Source organism: Mya arenaria, chromosome 1 (genome assembly GCF_026914265.1).
Source record: "Mya arenaria isolate MELC-2E11 chromosome 1, ASM2691426v1".
Classification (NCBI taxonomy): Eukaryota; Metazoa; Mollusca; class Bivalvia; order Myida; family Myidae; genus Mya; species Mya arenaria.
The window spans coordinates 46,816,904-46,838,262 of NC_069122.1; the positions used below are offsets into that span (position 1 = coordinate 46,816,904).

Consider the following 21,359-nt stretch of genomic DNA (forward strand, 5'->3'; position numbering starts at 1 on the left):
AGCATTCACTAATCTGTCCACACTCAACTTGAAAAGCTTTAGTTGCATTATCACCATACTAGGACCAGCCACTCCAGAGTAATGGCCCTTGACTTACAAAAACATTGTCTACGCTGTAACCCTAGGTTTTGTCTGATTATCACCAAACTTGGACAATGTTTGTATGGCCAGGTTTGAGAACTGTTTTGATTTGTTTAGAATGCTCTTTAAAAATAAACATGATTCTCAGATTTGTTTATAGTTTTTTTGTAGTATGTTCTGGAACATTCTTATTTTGTGTATACAGACAAACTTCTCTGATCTTTGGGTAAAATGAAGAGCCTTTATAAGGTTCATCAGCACTAGAACATTTTTAAAATCTTTGATTTAACTAAATTATGCTGTGAAAAATAACCACTTTTTGTGGAAATTACTCTCAAAGTGTTGTCAGCTTTAAATAGTGCGCATATAGTGAGTGCCTTCAATATTTCGTGTGGATCTAATTCCATGGACATTACAAATACCAGGATCAGTGGGTATTTTATGAACTTTTGGACTTTGTACAGCATCTATTATTATAGGTACTTAAATTTTTAGGCTTAACATATTTTAAATTATTTGTGGAATTGTTTATCATCTTGTTGTTGTTTAAAGTTTGGTTATTTGTTTTTTCTTTCTTTGTTGTGTATGGTGGCTCTGCATTATTCTTTTCATTTTTTCCCCACTAACCAGTTCATTTTTTAATTTCGTGATCAGCAATAACCCGTTGGTTATAATGAAATAATTTCTTTCCAACATTATAGACCGTTGAACAACTTTTGGTTATAAAATTTATGTTTAATATGCCATCATTTTTAAGGAAACAATTGAAAACCATTTTAAAAATGTTTATTTTCACCAATTCTAGATAAACATATTCAGGCCCTCCAGCAATTTTAAATACAAACATCCAAATAAAATAGGAGTTTTAATGACTAAATGAGAGAAAGCAGGAATTTTTGGTGTTAAAAATTGGGAAAATAAGGAATTTAGTCCATCAATTTAGAACAATTTTCAACCTTAACAAACATTTTTTAATGTATGATACCTGTTTCATCAAACCTGTGATGAAACTAAGCTTTAACAACAGTTGCAGGTTGTTAATAAGTTTATAGCCATTAAGCCAACCTGGATCAGCAGTGTTTCAACTGACTAATAAGCTCAACTATGGTCTTACGAGGTAATGAACAATGAACAAAATTAAAAAACAAGGACAAAAACTGAACTCTAAATCAGTATTTTTCAAATAATACGTAGGAATAATTGTAAAATTTAACCAGAAGTTGGCAAAAACAGGAGGCCTTTGTGAAATGAAGGGAAATCTTGAAACACTGGAGAGCCTGATTCAACATAATTCCTATTGTAGAATAGATCAACTTGCAAAACCTTTAAATGAAAATGAATAAATACAATGAACATGATCATAAACAGAAAATATATCAGTCTTTTTTTAGTCCCATCTCGACTTTTTCCGCCTTTTATTAGCATTATCTGGATGAGGGTTTGGATTCTCTGGCTCGTGTATGCCAACTGGGATGGTTTTAGGTGCAGAATCGGTCGCTGCTATAAAGTTTGACTTGTACTGAGACTGTGGAAGAAACAGAAAATGAATGTATAGAACGCATATACACACAAACAGGAACAGCTGTAAATTGACATCATACATATTTTCAAAGTCATTAAAAAGATATATTTTATGAACAATTTTGCAGCGAGCAGCCTTGAAATACCAATCATCCATAGCATCAGTGGTTGCCACCAATATCATCAGTGGCTGCCATCAATAGGATCAGTGGCTGCCATCAATAGCATCAGTAGCTGCCATTAATAGCATAAGTGGCTTCCACCAAAAGTATCAGTGGCTTCCACTAATATTATCAGTGGCTACCTACAACAGCATCAGTACCAACCATCAATAGGATCAGTGGCTGCCATCAATAGCATCAGTAGCTTCCATCAATAGCATCGCTACATACAATAACATTAGTGGCTACCATCAGTGGTTATAATTTCACCACAAAGGCTACCACCTTTATCATCAGTGGCTACCTACAATATCATCAGTGGCTACTTACAATATCATCAGTGGCTACCTACAATATCATAAGTGACTATCATCAAGAACATTCAGGTTTTGGAAGGAGTAGAACTAATTTTGACCTTTTTCAAAGACTGGTCTTAACCTACATATCAGCATAATTCCAGGGGCAACCAAATAAATGATATAGTTCCAACTCTGAGTAGACATTGTCTCTGGCAACATGTATACCAAGTTTCATTTGATTATCTTGAACAATTTAAGTTATGACAAAGGTTTTAAGTTCCCGCACAATGACCACTCAGACAGCAACAACAAGGCTAGGACATACTTTGACTTTTTCTTTAATGGAAACAAGAGATACATACAGTGAAAGCACTTTTCATAGCAGACATTCTATCCGACTGAGGCCCTCTCCCGAGAACTGCGCCCGCCCTATAGGAGCTGAAACTTGTCGAATCTTGGACCTTTGTGCTCTGTATCAAGGGATAATATTAATTAGATAAGACATTAATTATACATGCTATAATGGTCACTCATCAAAGCATCATATATGTTCACATGCTGGTACATATTAGCTATTTTTTGTCACCATTGCTTGTTAATTGAGAATTAGAAAACAAAAACAAAAAAACTGATGAAGTACTTTGCTCTAAGATTGGAAATAGAAAAGCAAACATTTATTAAAGTTTGGATCAATCATTTTGTGTCTTCTTTCCAGAAACTATGCATACAATTAAAAAGTACAGGACCCCCTCCCCTCACCCCACAAGGGACCTCAACTCACAGTGTCTGCCCCTAAGCCGGGCCTCTCCTTCTGTCCAATAGAGCCTCCAGGTACGGACATGAGTCGCTTCCCCTTGCTCTGTTTAATACGGGTCCCTCTAAACCATGGGCACTGAAAACATATTGAACAATATATCAGATAATTGTGGAATCCAATAAACAAATTAGCTTGTTATTTCATCAAGCTATTGGGTATTATGCTAAATTTTATTTGAAAGGGTATAACTTACTGAATTATAATGTTAAAGGGGCTAGGCACCAGATGATACAATGGCAAGAAAAAAAGCAAAATTGTTAAAACTTTTGACATCGTTGTATACAACACATTGAATCTTACTTACTGATGTATCACATTGCTAACGACACATGCATCTTTCCCAGTTTTTGCTCATTTTCCAACTCAAAATTTACTAGGGTCTTCCACGTAAATTCCAGTAATTTTAAAAATAGTGCCGGATTATTTATCTGCACTCATAAACAGATATGATTTTAATTAGGAAATCATTATTCGCTATTTTAAACAGGGAAACCCAGATGAGACAGCAACATGATTGTTGTGTTTATTAGTTTACATTTACAATTCTAGGCTTGTTTTGAGGAAATACTGTATTTGCTAATTTTTGGACCATCAGGTGTCTAGCCCATGTAAATTATGTAAGTTAATGACCGGATATATGTCATAGATAATATAATCATAGACCTTAAAGGCTTGTTTTTGATTTTCTTTGGTAAAATTTTACTTTTTCTTTCTTCACATAAAAGCTTTTGAATGATACCAAGATATTATGGGGTCACCAAGCATCTGAAATTCACATAATCATACATAAGATACCTATATCAATAAGGCCAGTGCTTGTAATTGTCCATTTTTCTACACCCAACAAAGGTAAACCTTGCAATATGACTCAATGAGATGAAATGGTAAAAAACCCACTTAATACTGTGACCCATATACATGTCACAAATGATCATAGCTGAGTGAAGTGAATTATGTGAGATCTACCTGCATGGCAAGGTCAATTAGGGGCTGTGGCACATTCTGATTTGCATCTTCAAGGTTCCGCACAAGTGCCCCTGCAAATTCCTTATCTTTCTCTGTGACAAGCGTAAATGCAAAACCCTTTTCTCCTGGAAATATACAGGAAATGTTGAGAGATATAAAGGAAATGTAGAGAGATATAAAGGAAGTGTAAGGAGATATACATGAGACACATGTTGATTCTGGGATTCATGTTTTGCACAAGCGTACCCTCTAAACTCCTAACTGTCTCTAAAACAATTGTGAAATCTGAACACTCTTTCCAAGTAAACATTTTTTACTTTAATTTGAATAAATGTTCTCATTAATTGACAATTTCTATTAACTGTGTGCTTTTTGGGCATACTTCAATTCTGGATTTCATAATATTATAGCAGGGCTTGTCAAGATGTTTTTTTATATCAAACACTAGTTTAAGATTTGGACTTATTTATTCAAAAGTCCATTCTTCATGTCTTAAGTAATGATTTACCATCGTCTTAATCAAAGGGATGTCTTAAGTGAAAAGTTTTAACCCTTGAACAGACATACCTGCACGACCCGTTCTGCCAACCCTGTGTGTATGTGTGTCAATGTCACGGGCCACATCATAATTCACAACTGTCTTAATTGATGGGATGTCCAGACCACGCGCTGAAAATATATTATGTGAAACATGATTGATATCCTTCAGGTTTAAAAAAATAATTCTGCCTATTATAACAATTAAATTTAATGATAGCACATTATGATTATCTTACCCAGGTACATACATAAGCATAAATACCCAGTATATTAAACATGCTAGTAAGAAAACAATTGTTGACTTAAAATGTTGTCTTTCAAGCACCACAAATGAAAACTGAGGTCTCCTCTAAACATCCTCTTTATTCTTGAGCAGTTGACACTTTAACATTATCCAATCAAAATAATGAGAGTAAGGCTTTTGAAATAAAATAAAGGTACAAGAGGAGAAAAGTTGAAAGGAATTGCCCAAGAGCTAAATTTCCTGCATTGTGCACTGTATAATGTCAGTTATATATCAATATTCCAAGTTTGATTTAAATCCTGTATATGTTTCAAGCAAACTTTATTATAAGAAAATCAAAGTACAAGGATACATATGTGGTAATCACAATCATTTGTGAACATGCTGTACATTTAAATACATTAAAATCCTACCTGCTACATCAGTGGCCACAAGTATGGGGACTTCTTTCTTCTTAAAGGCGTGGATAACTTCATTCCTTTCCATCTGACTCATATCTCCATGTAACAGCAACGCTGCAAATAAAAATCAGTACATAAATTCCTCCAAACATTTCTCCATTGAAAGAACAACAAATAAATACTGATAACTCTTCAAATACATCTTAATGGCCAAATGATCTCCCTTACACACATAAAACTCAATACGGGTAACTCTTCAAAGATTTCTTCATTTCTAAATTAACTCCCTTGAATCAATGAAGTCGATAGAAATACTCAAATACTGTTTGATGTTCAAATTATCTACATTGGTAAAATACTCAATACAGATAACTTTTCAAAGGTTTCTTGTTTTCTGAACAATCTCTTGAATCAAAAACAATCAAAACAGGTAACTCTTAAGTTGATGCTTGATTTCCAAATGATCTCCCTTGAACCAATTCTTGTTGATGTAGGTACATATAACCCCTTCAGAACATTAAATAACCCCAAATTATTTATTACTAATTTGGCCATGAAATACACATTTCCCTTCCAAAATTTTCCCTCCCAAAACAATCCATGCAGGAAACGCTACATAAACTTTTGTTCTATTTCTGAATTATCTCCCTTGCAAGTATATAAAGACATATTTACCTTTAAAATCTCTGCTGCGCAGGTTTGCGGCAAGCTCTTCTGAGTTAGCTTTCCTTGTCACAAAGATGAGTACACTGCCCACTGTAACAGGGAATGTGCATGAAGGTAAACAAACTTTCTACTGTACTTTTAAAAGACTCTGACAGATCTAATGTTGGATATGTGTTAATAAATTGAGTTCCAATTCGGTAAATTTGTTTATTATTATTATTATCAACAAACACCAGCAGTATCTAGCATATGATAACTTCCATATTTTTAAGAACATATTTATGGAAAATTAATCATAGATTCTGTTGTAGAATTATATTTTCTCAGACTTCTGAATTAATGATTGTGCTAAGTTTTCTAGTGATACAGAAAATATCTTAATTTTACAAGACTGTTTATAAGTGCCACTTGTAAAAACATGGTATTTTCTTCATCATATGGCTTTATAGAATGAAGTTTCATCAATATCCAATCAAATTACTTTCAAAGCAATTAGAATTTCCAACATATTTTGTTTTAATCTTTAAATTGACACAAAGTTCTATTGACTGCATTCCTAATAAGTTATACGGAATGCATTCAATGGAGTTATAACAGTTTACACATAAGGTAGTCATTCACTAGAAAATTCCATCAAACTTACATGTGGACATCTCCACCAGTCGTTTAACTAGCCAGGTCCACTTGGCCGGCCCGGGTGGTAGGATCTCAACTATCTGTGTCACGTCCTCATTGGCCTATAGAGTAAAAAGAGGTTATTCAAGCCCAGATCAAATTAAGTGTTAACTAGCCAGGTCCACTTGGCCGGGGTAAGGTGAGTTTAACTTGCCAGGTCCACTTGGACTATTCAGGAGGTAAAAAAGTGCGTCCTATACACAGTATAATATGGTACAAAATTGCACCAAGAATTCTTGATGAAATGCCAATAGTATCTAGGTCATGTCGGTCATGTCGGCCTGTGAAGAAAAGATCATTCAAGCTTGAAGATCAACTTTGACTGTTCTTGAAATGTAGCAACTTAATTATCCAGGACAAGCATGTATTTGATTGAAGGTTCAGATCCTGAATGAAATCAAGCGAAATGATTTAACTATTATGCTCAAGTTAATTTTTTTTCTCCTTAATTCACCATTCCATTATCGGTTATTTGTCAATGTCCCACATTTATATATACATTGTATACTGTATTTCATGGTCTTATTTTCTTATTCAATATATTGTTAGAAAATTCAAAATATCAATGAACTTACCACTCCGGCCTCCCCTTGTACAACTCTGACGGGGTCTGCTAGAATATCGCGGGCCAGTTTTTCAACCTTTCGCCGGAAAGTCGCGCTGAACAACAGAGCTGTATTGAAAAACACAGTGGGGACAATTATTATACTTGTATAAACATTATGAACTTGTCAGTGAATATATACAAGTTCAACTCTTAAATTTCAATATATGACTGGGTTGGCTAGAATATCCCTGGCCATTTTTCTCAACCTGAACTAGTTAACTCTTTTGTTTTGTTAAAGTTAGCCGAAATTACAGTTGAACACCGCTATTCCGAACACCATTTATCCGATATTATCACTATATTGAAATTATTTTTCCGTCCTGATTTTACTCCTTCTTTGTTTAACTAAATTTTTAATCTTTTATCCAATATCGCTAGTCCGAAATAATCGCTATCCCGAAGTAAAAATTATGGTCCCGATTTGGTATTTCACACCTATTTATAAATTCTTATTTCGAACTCGATCATGTCATAGTTTTTCACACCATACTTCAAATGCACTCGGGCAGTGGCTTGAGGTGACAATGGATCACAATCAGCGCTTGTTAAAGAATGACATTGAGTACGCGTATGTTACACACATCGATGTCAGAAAATGAGCGATTCATTTAGGGTGATGTAGTGTACGACTTCATAAACAAACATGGCTGAAACGTGACTAAGAAACACATCAAATGAATACAAAGAGTGCAGCGAGACATCACATAATTCTTTAAAAAAATAAACCGAACGATACTGAGTAAACAACGTGTTATTTCAGTGCTATTTAAACATGTTTTTTATAAACTGTGCTATGTTCCGAATCATTGGCAAATGCATACATGTGCAGTCATTTTGTTTTAGATGTTTTATGTTGTTCTAATAAGAAGTATAATAACAAATTATTTGTCATTTATTAAACAATAAATCAACAAATATTTTTAGATACGAAATATCAATCAAACTGAATGTATCGTATTGGTAACGTGTAACTGATATTGCAATCTTCATGAATTAGTATTTCTCATCATCTATAATTCGTGAACGCTGTCATTCTCCGAAAATTGTTAATCCGAAATATCGCTATTCCGAAATAAACTTTTGGGTCCCTACGATTTCGGATTAACCGTGTTCAGCTGTAATTAAATAGTCAATATTTTTCATTAATTACTGTTGACCAATCAGATTACTTTTCTGTGCAAACTACCCACATGATTACGTAAGGGTAACTTATTCACTTTTATACAATTGACTGCACTGCATTTAGAAACAAAATATGGTCTGTGGTTTGGTACATGGAAAGCTATTAACCTTCTTTAATCTTACAAGGAAAAAATCGAATGAAAAATAATAAAGGATTGAAATGTGCATGGAATTATTTGAAGGATAAAGACTTTCTTTTAAACTTAATCACAATGAAGCAATTATTTGTGTCAAGTTTGTTTTCCTATATAGCACCGTCCTGGGTTTGATTCTCGGCCAGAGTATTTTTTACTTTGGCTAGTGGTCGCAAAGTTTGACAAGTGGGATTCCTGTGCTATTCCGATTTGCCCAACAACGGAAATGACACTTTTAACATCTTGCTGTTATAATGTTTTAAGAACTTGTCTCACAATCGCCATTTTCAATGTTCCCCCTACACCCTCTCCAAAGAGATTCATTTATTAAAAGTTAAGCTAGCTTTACTAAGCAATTTTTATACATTACAATAATTGACCAAAAAATGAGCCAACTCAATATGAACTACAATAAACCAGAGAACTTACTTTGTCTGGAAGGCCTCACATGGTTAGCTATGGACCGAACCTGTGGCTCTGGAAAAAGAAAGCTTTATAATAAACAAAGCAATCATTTCTACTCAGTCTATTTGACAGTATCTGATGTATAATTAACCTTGTCATATCATTGTGTCATTGGTGATCATGATATATTTTGAAGCCTGGTGACCACTTGTAATTTTGGTATAACTTGAAAGGGTATAGCTTACCTATTTCTAATATGTTAATAGTTGACCAAAAATCATTAGAGATAATATAAATACAGTTTGTACTTTTGTTCTTAATTCACCTAAAATTGGACGTGAATGTCATATTAAGCAATCATTTAAGGCTAAAAAAGGGTGTCATACTTTTTTGTATTACTATAACATATTCTGTGTCTACTCACAAACTACTCTTTTTCGAAACTTATAACTTTATTGGTCAGTTTCGGCAAAGTCTATTTGATATTGCTTGAAAAAAATTCAATTCATTTTATGACAATAACTAAATATTCAATTGAAATTCTTAATCGTACCATATTTTGTCGTATGCTGAATGGAAAGATTATCTCAATATGTACAGTGCTAATATTTTCAAGGATTTTTGAATAATCATTATAATAGACAACATTAACGATTTTAGGAAGTGGTGACCACCAAGACTGTAATAATTATGATCTCCTCCAAATTTTAGAATTTGTATTAGAAAGAATAAAAATCTTGCAGGCCATCATTGATGCAACATCAGAAATGAATGCTCTCGCACTATTGGGTGTTTAACTCACCAAATCCCATATCAAACATGCGGTCAGCTTCGTCATACACAAGATATGTGACACGCTTCAGGTTTGTTGCTTTTTTCTTTACCAGATCTATCAAACGACCCTGAAAATCAGTAAAGTATGGTAACATTTTTACGCCAGAATATTTACTTTTAAATTCTCATTCAAGCTGCCTTTGTCCCAAATCATAAACCGCAAATACTGGTACCAACTCCTAAAAAATTGACACAAATCCACCCCAGCCAGAAAATGCCGTAAATGACTGGGTATAAGACGATAGGGGGTATTAGACGCAGGGAAAAAAATCTGTGAAAAATCCGAGAAAAAAACTTTTAATCTATGTTTTTGGTTAAAAGACGCATAGAAAAAATGTCAAAATCGTCCGGCATTTCAGCCACCATGTTTGTTGACAGTGACAAAAAAAAAAAAATCGTGAAAATGGCGATGGTTATCTTTAAAACCATACTGTCGAGAATGAAAAGTTATGTTAAGCAAAAAATATTTTGACAGTGCCCAACTTTGCTTTTTTATATGTAAGTTTGATTATTGTTTTATTCAATTTATTATTCAAAATAATATTGAATACCGTAATTCACAAGAGTTCGGACACCATAAATTAATTATTTTTTTCGCTCTCCGAATACATAGAAAATTATCATTTTTACATTTTATTTACATGTTTGTTTAACCTGCCTTTTTTCTTCATGTTTGCTTTTTACCACTTATTAATTTATCCGTAGTAATCAATGGTCATAAACTTATTTATTACGCCTATAAGTGTAAATCCTTCATGAAGTTAATTAAAACACCATTTTATACATGCACTGAACTGAATAAACACATTCTATCGGCTTCAGATCAAAGAGTCACACTGTGTGACGTCACATAACTTACAGTTATGCCCACGAGGATCTCGTGGAGAGCATGGACATTGCTATGCAGGATTAATGTATAACTGTACGATTATTGCTTCATATAGTCTATAAGTGTGGTACAAGTTTGAAAGCTTATTGGCAGATCGTTTTACAAACATGCCATGTCGATGTTTTCTTAATCCCTTGATTGCCCTTGTTGTTTGTTTAATCTCAAATAAATATATCACACTTCCTTTTCAACAGGCAATAAATCGTTTAGGATGGGTAGTAACTAATTAAAATGCCACAGTGGTGTATACGGTTAGGTAATCTAGCCAGGCAGTGTAAAGATAAAAATCAATATTCTTCGTCTGTGAAACTTGGTAACTATGAAAGTTATGATTGATGTCCTTTGGGTGTCCGAAAATTAGGTACGCAAAATAAATTATTTTGAGAAATAATTATGGGTGTCCAAATATAAAATATTTTTGTTGAAATTATAAACGTCTTACGATATACCGTATCCCGATCTTCAACTGCCGTTTTAACCCGTATATACTCGATCAATATGACGCGAGTAACATCCCTTTCTACATAAATCTAAACAAACTCTCGGCTTGAAATTGACATCAGAAAAAAAGTTCAAAAAATTGTTACTGGGTATTATACGCAGGCATTTTTTTGCATCAAAATCTGAGGGAAAAAAGTGCGTCTAATACCCAGTCATTTACGGTGCTTAAGATTTGAAAGTGTTGCTAAAATCTTAACATATGTGTCTACCATACATGCCATATTTTCTGGAGACCATTCAGGGGGATTTGTTCAAAAGGCTGAAAATTCAGGGGGATTTGGGTTGTATTCAGGGGGATTTTTTTAGCAGGTCTAAGTTGGCGAAATTTTAAAGTATTTTTAGACGCAAGTACGAAAAAATGTATTCACATATAGTTTGCTTTGAAAACCTCTTAACTTTTTCATTATACAGAATTATTTTATGTCATGATTTATCATATTCTTATGATACACTGTCATGTCATACTGTAATGCACTTGCAGAACAAAATATGTCATGGGAAAAATATGTTTTCGAGACAATTAAATTAAATTTACCTTCCTCCAAAGTCTTTTAAAAAATTGTATTAATTCTATCAGCTTAATGACTTTCAGACAATAAGAGAATAGAATAAATATTATTAATTTCTTCCTTCCAAAATAGTAATATTTCTTTGCCAATGATAATTACTACAAATTAATTGATCACTTGTTGTAAAAGTTTCCTTTTGGCATTTCACCCTTGTGGAGTTGTTAGTTGTTTCTTTACATTCGGTTTCACTCACATACTGTTGTTTCACTTACTTTGTCATTATTGCCTGATTTCTAAAAAAAAAAAAAATAATAATAATAATTCCGGGGGATTTTTATCTCCCACCGGGAGACCGGGGGATGGATCGAAATTCCGGGGGATTTTTCCCCCCACCGGTGGATATGGCATGTATGGTCTACTAACGGCAGTTCTTTTTTTATTATAAACAAATCTTTCAAAAAGTATGCAGTGTTGAAAAATAGGAGACCAGATTTTAAAACATAAAATATATAGTGGTGTCTTTTTTGAGCCCAAAAAATTTGTAAACAAAATATTAAATTGCTATTTATACATACGGGGGTGGCAACTATGATCTCTGCTCCCTCTTGGCAAGCCTTCTGCTGTTCCCACATACTCCCCCCTCCATAAGCACACACAGTTTGAATGTTGTATACTTTCCCGAACCTTCTACATTCTTGGTAAATCTGAAACACAGAAACTTTGTGCAAATATTTGCAATTTTTTGGGGCAAAATTGAATATAGAGGATCTGTCATGATTCATTGTATACCAGTATGCCAAAAATTTACGCTTGACATCATAACAAATACTTGCAGATTCTGATTACATAGAACCATCTGAACCACACATTAACAAATTTTATATTTTACAAATACTTCAATATTTAAATTTTGAACAAGCCCAAAAATAACAACCAGTAACAATGTTTTCATGCCAGTAAAAATTCAGATATTTTATGATCATTATTATGAAGAATCAGGCTTACAAATATATACTTATTTTTGTGTGAAATATTTTGACCTAAGAAGTAACCTCTATTTTTTGAAACCTGCATTTCTAACACTGAAATCTAATGACAACAGTTACTAGTATCGATCATTATTCAGTCATCGAAACTAGTCTTTTGGATGAACAAGCCTGAATTCAGATACTTATGCTTGGCATTACATTTTTGAACAAGCCCTGCTGTATAAAAGCCAGAATATGAGCAAGCACGGAAATCATTTTACCAGTGCAGGGCTCCGGACTTGTGCTAATTTCGACCCCTGATTATTTGGAAATATTTGCATTAATACAAGACAAACCTGTTGTGAAAGTTCCCTAGTTGGGGCCAGAATCAGGCCTATTGGGCCATCTCCTTTCTCCAACTCTCTCTGTAAGTATACAAAATAATTTAACATGAAAATATAACAATTTCTTAATAAAGAAATATATAGAAAGATTTCCTTACTTTTGGCAACAACTATTTTAAATACCCATCTCCTTTTCCAAAATTATTGATATGCTTATATTATTTAGTCCATTTTCTTGGTAACTTTCATATTTTGATGTAAAAAAAATATTTTTTTTTATTTTTAAAGATTTAATGAAGAAAAAAACAAAATAATATCACTCAGCTGAATTTCATTAAGTTTTTAGTGAAAATTGGTCCAGAAGTAACAAGATAACTGTCATTCATTGTTGTCAAGTCAATCAGTGGGCATAACTATCATTATTATTACAGGCAGAGTTATGGGCCTTGCTACACATATCCATTTTTTCATTGGAATCATGAAATACATCTCTTCTAAATATTTGAATGATGGTTTTTAATTATGGGCAAACTACACGTAGGAGTTTTAAAAGCACTTCTGCTGCTGACACAGAGGACACACATGGCTATGACAAAACCATGTTGATTTCTTGAAAAAAATAAATAAAAATCAGATAAGCTAAAATAAATACCTTCAAGCAACTAAATACTACTGTACATGGACATACCTGAGCCATTATGTGCATGAGCAGAGGCCAAAGAAAGGCCGCAGTTTTACCACTACCCGTCTTCGCAATACCAATAATGTCTCGACCTGACAAAGCTATTGGTATGCCCTAAAATACAAATAGTAAGAGGGTTTTTTGCGAAGTTCACAGAACTTAAACATTCGGTAAAAAAACAGGGTCCTGAAAACATTTGTAAATTTAAACAAATAAAGTTCAATTCAATTCACCATCAAGGTAGAAAATTGGCGTATCTAGATTTCTGGTATGCATGACAACACATTTGTGTACAACCTATGTAAACACAAATCTACAATAGCTTTCTTTGATTATAACATATACCGGTATACTTTTCTAAATCAGTTTTGTTTAGTTTAGAAGCAAACAGTATTTTCATTACCAATCAATTTAGTACATTGTTCTTTCCATCTGTTTGACTTCCTTTACCTTTTGAAGTCCAAAATGAGCCAAAACAATCAATAAGTTTAAGCATAGGTAAATATACAAGAATATCATAACATAAAGGTTCATCAAATCCCGTCCGCTACAGATTACTTGCCTGTGCCTGTATAGGTGTGGGTTTTGAGTATTCCGACTTTCTAATGGCATCAAGCAAGGCATCATCAAACCCAAAATGTGCAAAACTGCAGACAGGCTTGGGTGGGGCTAGCCCAGATACCTTTAAATTGTACAATTAGTGATTCAAATAAACCTAGGTTTACACAGGTACAATCAATACAAATGGTGAAAATCGTGAAGCTACTGTACTCATAACGAGAACAAGTGATTTCTTTTAAGCTTTAATCAAATATCGATTTGACTATCAGCCCATAAATAGTCAGCTTTTATCCACCAAACAGTTGTCATTTATCCAACAAATGGTGATCTATTATCCAACAAACAGTCCACTGTTATCCATCAAATAGTTACTTTTATCCAACAAGTAGATATAGCATTTATTAAACAAATAGTTGACTTTAAGCCATCAAAAAGTCCACTGTTATCCATCAAATAGTTTACTATTATTCAACAAGTAGATATGTCATTTATCAAAAACATAGTTGACTTTTATCCAAGAAATAGTCAGCTTTAATCCACCAAATAGTTCTATTTATCCAACAGTTGACTTTTATCCATCAAATACAATAAATGTCTCTCAACCTACTCACACACGTGTACAAAAGTGCCATACCCTGATGCCAAGTTTCTCACGAAGTTCCACCAAGTTTTGCTCCGAGAGTTTTGCAATGTCCGGATGTTCTTCGTAAAAGTTTCTCTCAAATGGCCCATAATCAATGTCTGAGTGATCTATAGGGGGTAGGGGCTCTATGATCTGAAACAAAAGGAAAAGTTGATGCATATAAATGGTCATCGAGTATTGCTAAAAGTTGATCCCAAAGTCGGCAATAATTAATTATGATTTTCAAAAATCAATTATCTCTAGTAGTAAAACCATATCATACAAGAACTTTTACTTGAATTTTCACAACAAAATTATTATTTTACCACTATTAAGTAAAGTGTTTAACATTTTATGCTCTTTGATAGGTTTGTCTACCAATTATGGTAATGTTATTTTCATAGCAAAGGTGATATTTCTGATTGACCAAATGCCGTTTTCCATTAAAATAAAGTTCATGGATATTGGCTAGAAACAATATGGGTTTGGCAAATGCTCCTTATCATGCATATATATGAAATAAATGATTGATTTATATAATCTTTCCAATATTTTTGATAATCGAATATGGATTTAGTGCAATTTTCAATCCCTAATAGTTGGTGTTTAAGGTACTAGGTCTATTAGGCTTGGGTATTTATACCTTAAAACATACTGGCGTTTCACTATTAGCATTGTTGACTTATGTTCAAACAAGAGACCAGTCCAAACAATGAATATGAATGAAGATTTTAACAAATAAAGGACCATAACTATATGCAATCTTGCTGTGAATGACTGCAAACTTTCGATGAGTTACTTAAACTGTAATGCAAGTTGAAAAGTAAACAAGAAAGTATTGACATGGACGTTGCCACCGTATAACATGTTCGCGCCTCTATTTGAGCACACAAAACATTTCAGGGATAAAGACACAAAACCAACAAGTTACATCTTATAAACAAGTTGGCACCTTATTTTTCTCTACATATATGATGTTTCCCTCGTTGTCGTACTCCACATTGAGATCCTCTGCCTCGTCAGCCTGAATTCCCGCCATTGGATTTTCCTCCATATAGCGGTAGTATGCCTCCTCTACGTCTTCCTGTTCAATGTCATCTCTCACACCCCTTGTTGGAAATATGCGCAAAACAGTTATTATATGTGTAACACATTATGTTGCTTGTTCACAACTTTGTTAAAGTTAACGATGTATTTTAATGACATTGTTGTTAACTTTTAAATGTGAACTTTTTGATTATGTGCTTACATATCTGAATATAAAGTAATATTTCCCGCCTATGTCACACATATAAGACATATTTCTGTTCGTAATGGATAATACACAATATAAAAATCAGACAACTGAAGGAATTTTCCTAAATGTAGGAGTAATACTCTTCTGCCGCATCTTTATAGGTACAGAATGATTGTTTACAATTGAAGTTTATAGGTTCGTGATCGCAACAAAGATCTTGTACTCACTTTTCTTCTTTTTTCTTCACTTTCTTAGGTTTGCAGTCATCTTGAACCTTTTTCTAAAAAAAGAAATATTATAACATTTGCAATAGACAATATTTTAGTTCCAACTATGCATTTGTATGTCGCAGTCTACAGCCTCAAGAAGTGCATTCTGAATAATTAAATGTTAGAATAAAAAGCATACAAATATATTTTAGGGATCAACCTAGACAGAGAAACACCAAGGGAGGTTTAACACAACCTAGGGAGAAATTTCTATCTAAAAAAGAGGCAAGAACTTTGTGCGTTTTTATTCTGGCCATTGCTTAGGTATGTAGCACTCTCACATAACACTATTTGGTACTAATGTGGAACATCCCTTACATAAGCAACGACTAGAATCAAAATATACAATATGTAGATAGGTACAATAAATATAACTAGGTGGTGCTCTCTGCTAATATATATTTGCATATAGTTTGTTGAATGGCGCTCAATAGCTTAAGCAAATCACCCAGGTTTTCTTTCATAGATTATATTTAGAAAAACTCTCCCCTCAGCTCAAAGCAGGGAGAAATTTGACAATATAGACTTCTTCCTCCTAGTCTCCCTCTAGCTCTAGTAATAAGCCCACCTCAATGTCAGCCATAAAAGCATCAAGAGGGTCGTCACTATCGCTATCATCACCCTTTCTACCCTCTGCCCCTGGGCTGCCCGGCGCTGGCAGGTAATCAGCGTTTCCTTCATCATGGTCATCATCAAAATAGCTGTTTAAAAGAAATGAAACTAAAACAGAGGTTGAAACTAACACAAGCTAGCAAGTAGCATGCCCTGTCTTATTTCATACAATGTTGCTTGCAATCTCAATTTTACCTTATGGGAAAATACAAGAGTGGTCATTTAAAAAGGGATATCACATGAGTAATTCAATATGCAGTTTATTAAAGGAGTTTCAAAAAAATGATAAAATGAGTCCTGGTGACATTTTATTGAATTAAGTAAACAAGTTTAATGAATCTTGTATTCAATTACCACAAATGTGATATTCTTTTAATAATTTTACACTATTTTGATAAGAAATAACACAAAAAACATAAAATCTTTGTTTATATTATATGCACAATTTACAAGAGTAATGACACTAGGTATTATATATATATATATATAGATATAATAATTCAAAATATATACTTACAAAATTTCATTGTTATTTATGAATAACCAACTATATTCAATTGTAACTTAAAACATGATAAGCTGCGCAGAAGAATAAATTTAAAATAATTTAGTTTTGTAACAAGTTTTGTTGACCAAAAAGTCTTGTAAAGGTCTTAGTTTGATCACTACCAACTTACTCATCATCATCTGCAACTCGGGATCGACCAAATTTGAGTTTGTACCCTGCTGTACGACCAGGCATTGCTCGTGAACCTCCCGAGCTACCCATGCGGGAAATTCCATCACCACCTTCAAAAACATACATAACGTTATCAATTGAAATACATCTTAAGATATATGTTTTGCCAAAAAAGTGAGGAATTATCTCACTACAGATCACTACAGATGTCTGAAGTCCAATGTTTAATATCTTTAAAACCAATTTATCAATTATGCCTTGTCATATATCAGCATCTGGAAATATAAAATGAGTTGACTCCCTATAAGGCCAAAAAAAAAAAATACCTGTGTTTCCGGTGACATGGCGAAAAAAAATAGGGTCGGTCGGTCGGGATTTTTTTTGAATTTTTTTTGAATTTTTTTTCACAGTTTCCATATCATGCAATTTTCTGTTGAATCATAACAATTACGTTATATCTAAGCGTTTCATAATTTACAAAAGGTCACAGAAAAAGACCTTCGACTACCATATTTTCCCGCCAATTTTGCCCATGAAATCTGGTGTTTTTTGTATACAATACGTTTATAAGTTGCGATCGGTTTTTAGAAAACAAATCCAGCACTTCAATTTCTACAGATCTGTGATAATGTTCTACCCAAACAGTCAATTATCAACTTATTTGTTTATTTGCATGAGGAAAATCGCCGATTTTCTTGTCAACTGTGAGCTCCTTAAACTAGGCCTTCAAGTGGAGGTAGGTTAAAAATAGAACAAGTAAACGCGGATATGGATTGATTTTACTTAACTTTCGAAGGTTTTTAATTGGATTTCAGTTGATGGGACTTATTTTTAATAAGACGAAATAAATAACCATTGATAATTGCGGATAAATTTACGTAACGATTAGTGAAATATGTAATGGAACCTGGCAAGTAGCCTGCATTAGATGGAGCAAAGGTTAATCGTAAGAAGCCCGCATGATATACGCAATGCCTAATCGTAAAAAGAAAGTTTTATTTTGGACATGAATTAAATAACACCTCGAACTATAATCCTAAATATTTTCATTTTAAAAACTGCAAAATATGTCTCTTGTGATTAACCACAATGTTTGGACCGTAAACATGCGTATGCCAATTTGAAGATATCGTACAGGGTTCGCCGCCCTCCGCCATTTTGTATTCCTGTTGACATAGCGTCTCGGTAATACATAATAAGGAATGAAAATTTATTCTCCGGGTACATAGAGAGACAAAGAACGAAAATAATGACAATATATTAAAAAAAAATATAAAAAAAATTTACGATGGAATTTTTTTTTTTTTTACTTTTATGTCTAAAAAAAGATTAGGGTCGGCAAGGAAAAAATAGGGTCGGTCGGGTCACCGGAAACACAGGTATTTTTTTTTTGGCCTAAGCTATTAAAAATATATCATTATCAACAGATCACAAATACACTTAGTCTAAAATAATAGACGTGTTATACGGGATTCTTCCAATCCCTAACGTCTAAACGGGAATGTGCAAAAAACGGGGGTGTTTTAAAAATATTGAAATTGTTTTAAGTGAAGTATTTTATGGTTGAAATTGATTATAAAGAGTTATATTCATATTTTATCATGTACGTGAAATGTTATTTTGCACTAAACAAGCATTTAGTGCATTAAAACAAGTTGTTTACCATTCCAATAAAACGAAAGTTGACTGACACAGACAACAATTATGCGAAGGGGAACAACTCGATACAATCGTAATAACTCGGCCTCCTCCGACAAAGCTTCGAGATAGACCTCGTTATACAATCGTAACAACTCGGCCATGGCCGAAGTGTTCCGAGCGATTTAAAACTGTGCCCAAAAGCCTTGCAGGTGCCCTTCATGTATATATCGTTATGTTTTGACAGAATGAAATGAAAAAAAGCCGTCAAACTCATAATTATAAGTTGGATATTTATTTTTTTGTGTACGAAACTAATATAAAATAACATTATCTGGTAATATTTCTTTTTTTTATGATATTTTATAGACGCTATATGCTTTAACCCGGAATCCTGATCGGAACAACTAACCACTTTTGATACTTAACAATTTGTACGTGAAGGATTTGCCATATCAAAAATCTAAAAAAAAATCCGTCAACGTACAATTATTTGGACTAAAATACACTGACCTACACTGCCACCATCAGACTTATTGATGCTGAATCCAGAGAAGCCGAACCCCCTGGTCTTTCCGTCACCTCCACTGTTGTTCATTGCTGATGGTCTATCACATGTAGCTCTAACTCTGAAGGAAAAAAACATCCAATATTAGTTGTCACAGAAATAGAAAATAATACAATTTCGTGACCAATTTTGTTTATTTTCATTTTCTAGCATCATTTTGCAATAAATATCATAAACCCGCTTCCGAACTTGATTCGATGTTACTTCTTTGTAATATATTTAAATAATTCATGTTTGTTTTATATGGGGAGTTGTTGTCATCTTATTTTCTGAAAATAATTTTATTTACATTAACAGCCTCCTAATTGGAGAGTGTTCATTTATAATTGAACCTAACGAAAAAATTGACAAATGAAAATAAGAGCTAAAACCGTACTCTTCAGTCTACTCATACAAACGTCAATTTTTAGCACACAGCAGTTACCTTTCCTTGTTTTCAGATCACTGCGTATAACATCAAGGAATTAATCACTAACTGTTTTTTTTGTGTCTGACATCATAAATACTGGCAAAAACAACGACGACGGACAAAACATTTGAATTTGTGAGATTATCATATCGCATCTCAATTAACTCACACCCCTTTGCTAACCCTCTACTAGACTTACTTTACTTATATTTAATCCTCCGACTGACCATATGCGTATACTCTAGATTAAAGGATAATTATCTAACTTGGAAAGTGCCTAAAATACCTCCACTCCCCACTTCAAAGTTGTATTCTTATGATTATATAAGATATACGAGATATATGTGCCATTTAAATGTATTACGTCTCACCTTAACAATTTCCTTCACCTAAACAAAAAATCAGTGACAATTTGTAAGAAACCTTCTTTCGAAAGCGCGTGTGTTTTTGCTCACAGTATTACGGGGAGCAATGGAGTGTTTGTCAAACCGCTAGAACGGTTTACAAATTACGTTTGCCGCCAAATGGAAAATGTTATCGCCATTTTGCGACGTCCTCTCTTTCTTTAACGATACGGAGAAGAACTATATATTGTGATAAAGTGATGTGATGGTAATACAAATGTACTTGCAACAAAAGTGATATTCTGCGATACGATCTCCAACTAAATATGCAATATCTTATTTTGTAATACTGTAATGTTCTTATCCTGTCTGTCTGAATGTCCGCTGTGCGTGCGTGCGTGCCTGTCTGTTTACCCAAACATAAGTGACAATTTGTAAGTAACCTTCTGTCGAAAGCGCGTGTGTTTTTGCTCACAGTATTAGGGGGAGCAATGGAGTCCTAAGAAGGACTGTTCGTCGAACCGCTAGAACGGTCCTCAAATTGGGGTCGCCGCCAAATGGAAAATGTGATCGCCATTCAAGTTACGACTTCCTCGTCCTCTCTTTCCTTAACGACCTAATCGTCCAACGCAAGATCATCGTTGCCGGATACAATGTCCACCTCCTCGCCATAGAGTTGCCGACGGAGCTCTACCACAATTTCCGCTTGCGCGTATGCGTACTCGTAATACATGTTCCGAACGCCCTCGTTGCACGCGAGCTTCAGTCGTAAATTGTAGCGGAAAGACCGCAACCCCTCATCCTTTGCCCGCTGATATCGCGCCTGCATCTCCTCCAGTTGAGCGTTAAGAAGGTTCACCTGGGCACATGCTCTCTCGAACTTCCGCTCCGCATCCACCAGCGCCGCCGTCTGGACGCTTGCAAGATAATCGCTCTTCGTTGTCATGGTTATGCTGGATTGTTTTCAGACGCTGAGGACGAATTGATATCAGTA

The 21,359-nt window shown here is 34.0% G+C and overlaps 1 protein-coding gene across 2 annotated transcripts; it reads right to left on the reverse strand.

The window, feature by feature from the left end:
- Positions 1-850: 850 nt before the first annotated feature.
- On the reverse strand, positions 851-19,942 carry LOC128239149 (ATP-dependent RNA helicase DDX42-like). 2 transcript variants are annotated; one of them, XM_052955647.1, is made up of 22 exons: positions 19,902-19,942; positions 19,558-19,673; positions 17,405-17,516; positions 16,684-16,816; positions 16,074-16,126; positions 15,562-15,718; positions 14,622-14,762; positions 13,989-14,108; positions 13,433-13,540; positions 12,757-12,825; positions 12,008-12,136; positions 9,502-9,601; positions 8,724-8,771; positions 6,947-7,044; positions 6,340-6,433; positions 5,706-5,786; positions 5,043-5,144; positions 4,413-4,514; positions 3,846-3,970; positions 2,844-2,954; positions 2,425-2,532; positions 851-1,606 (listed from the first exon to the last, which is right to left on the reverse strand). In XM_052955647.1, exons 2-22 carry the CDS (start codon positions 19,640-19,642, stop codon positions 1,469-1,471), a joined length of 2,214 nt encoding a protein of 737 aa, XP_052811607.1. In that variant the 5' UTR covers positions 19,643-19,673; positions 19,902-19,942; the 3' UTR covers positions 851-1,468. The 2 variants fall into 2 exon arrangements, with proteins under 2 accessions (XP_052811607.1, XP_052811615.1); XM_052955655.1 differs by lacking the exon at positions 19,902-19,942 and adding an exon at positions 19,790-19,811.
- Positions 19,943-21,359: the final 1,417 nt, after the last annotated feature.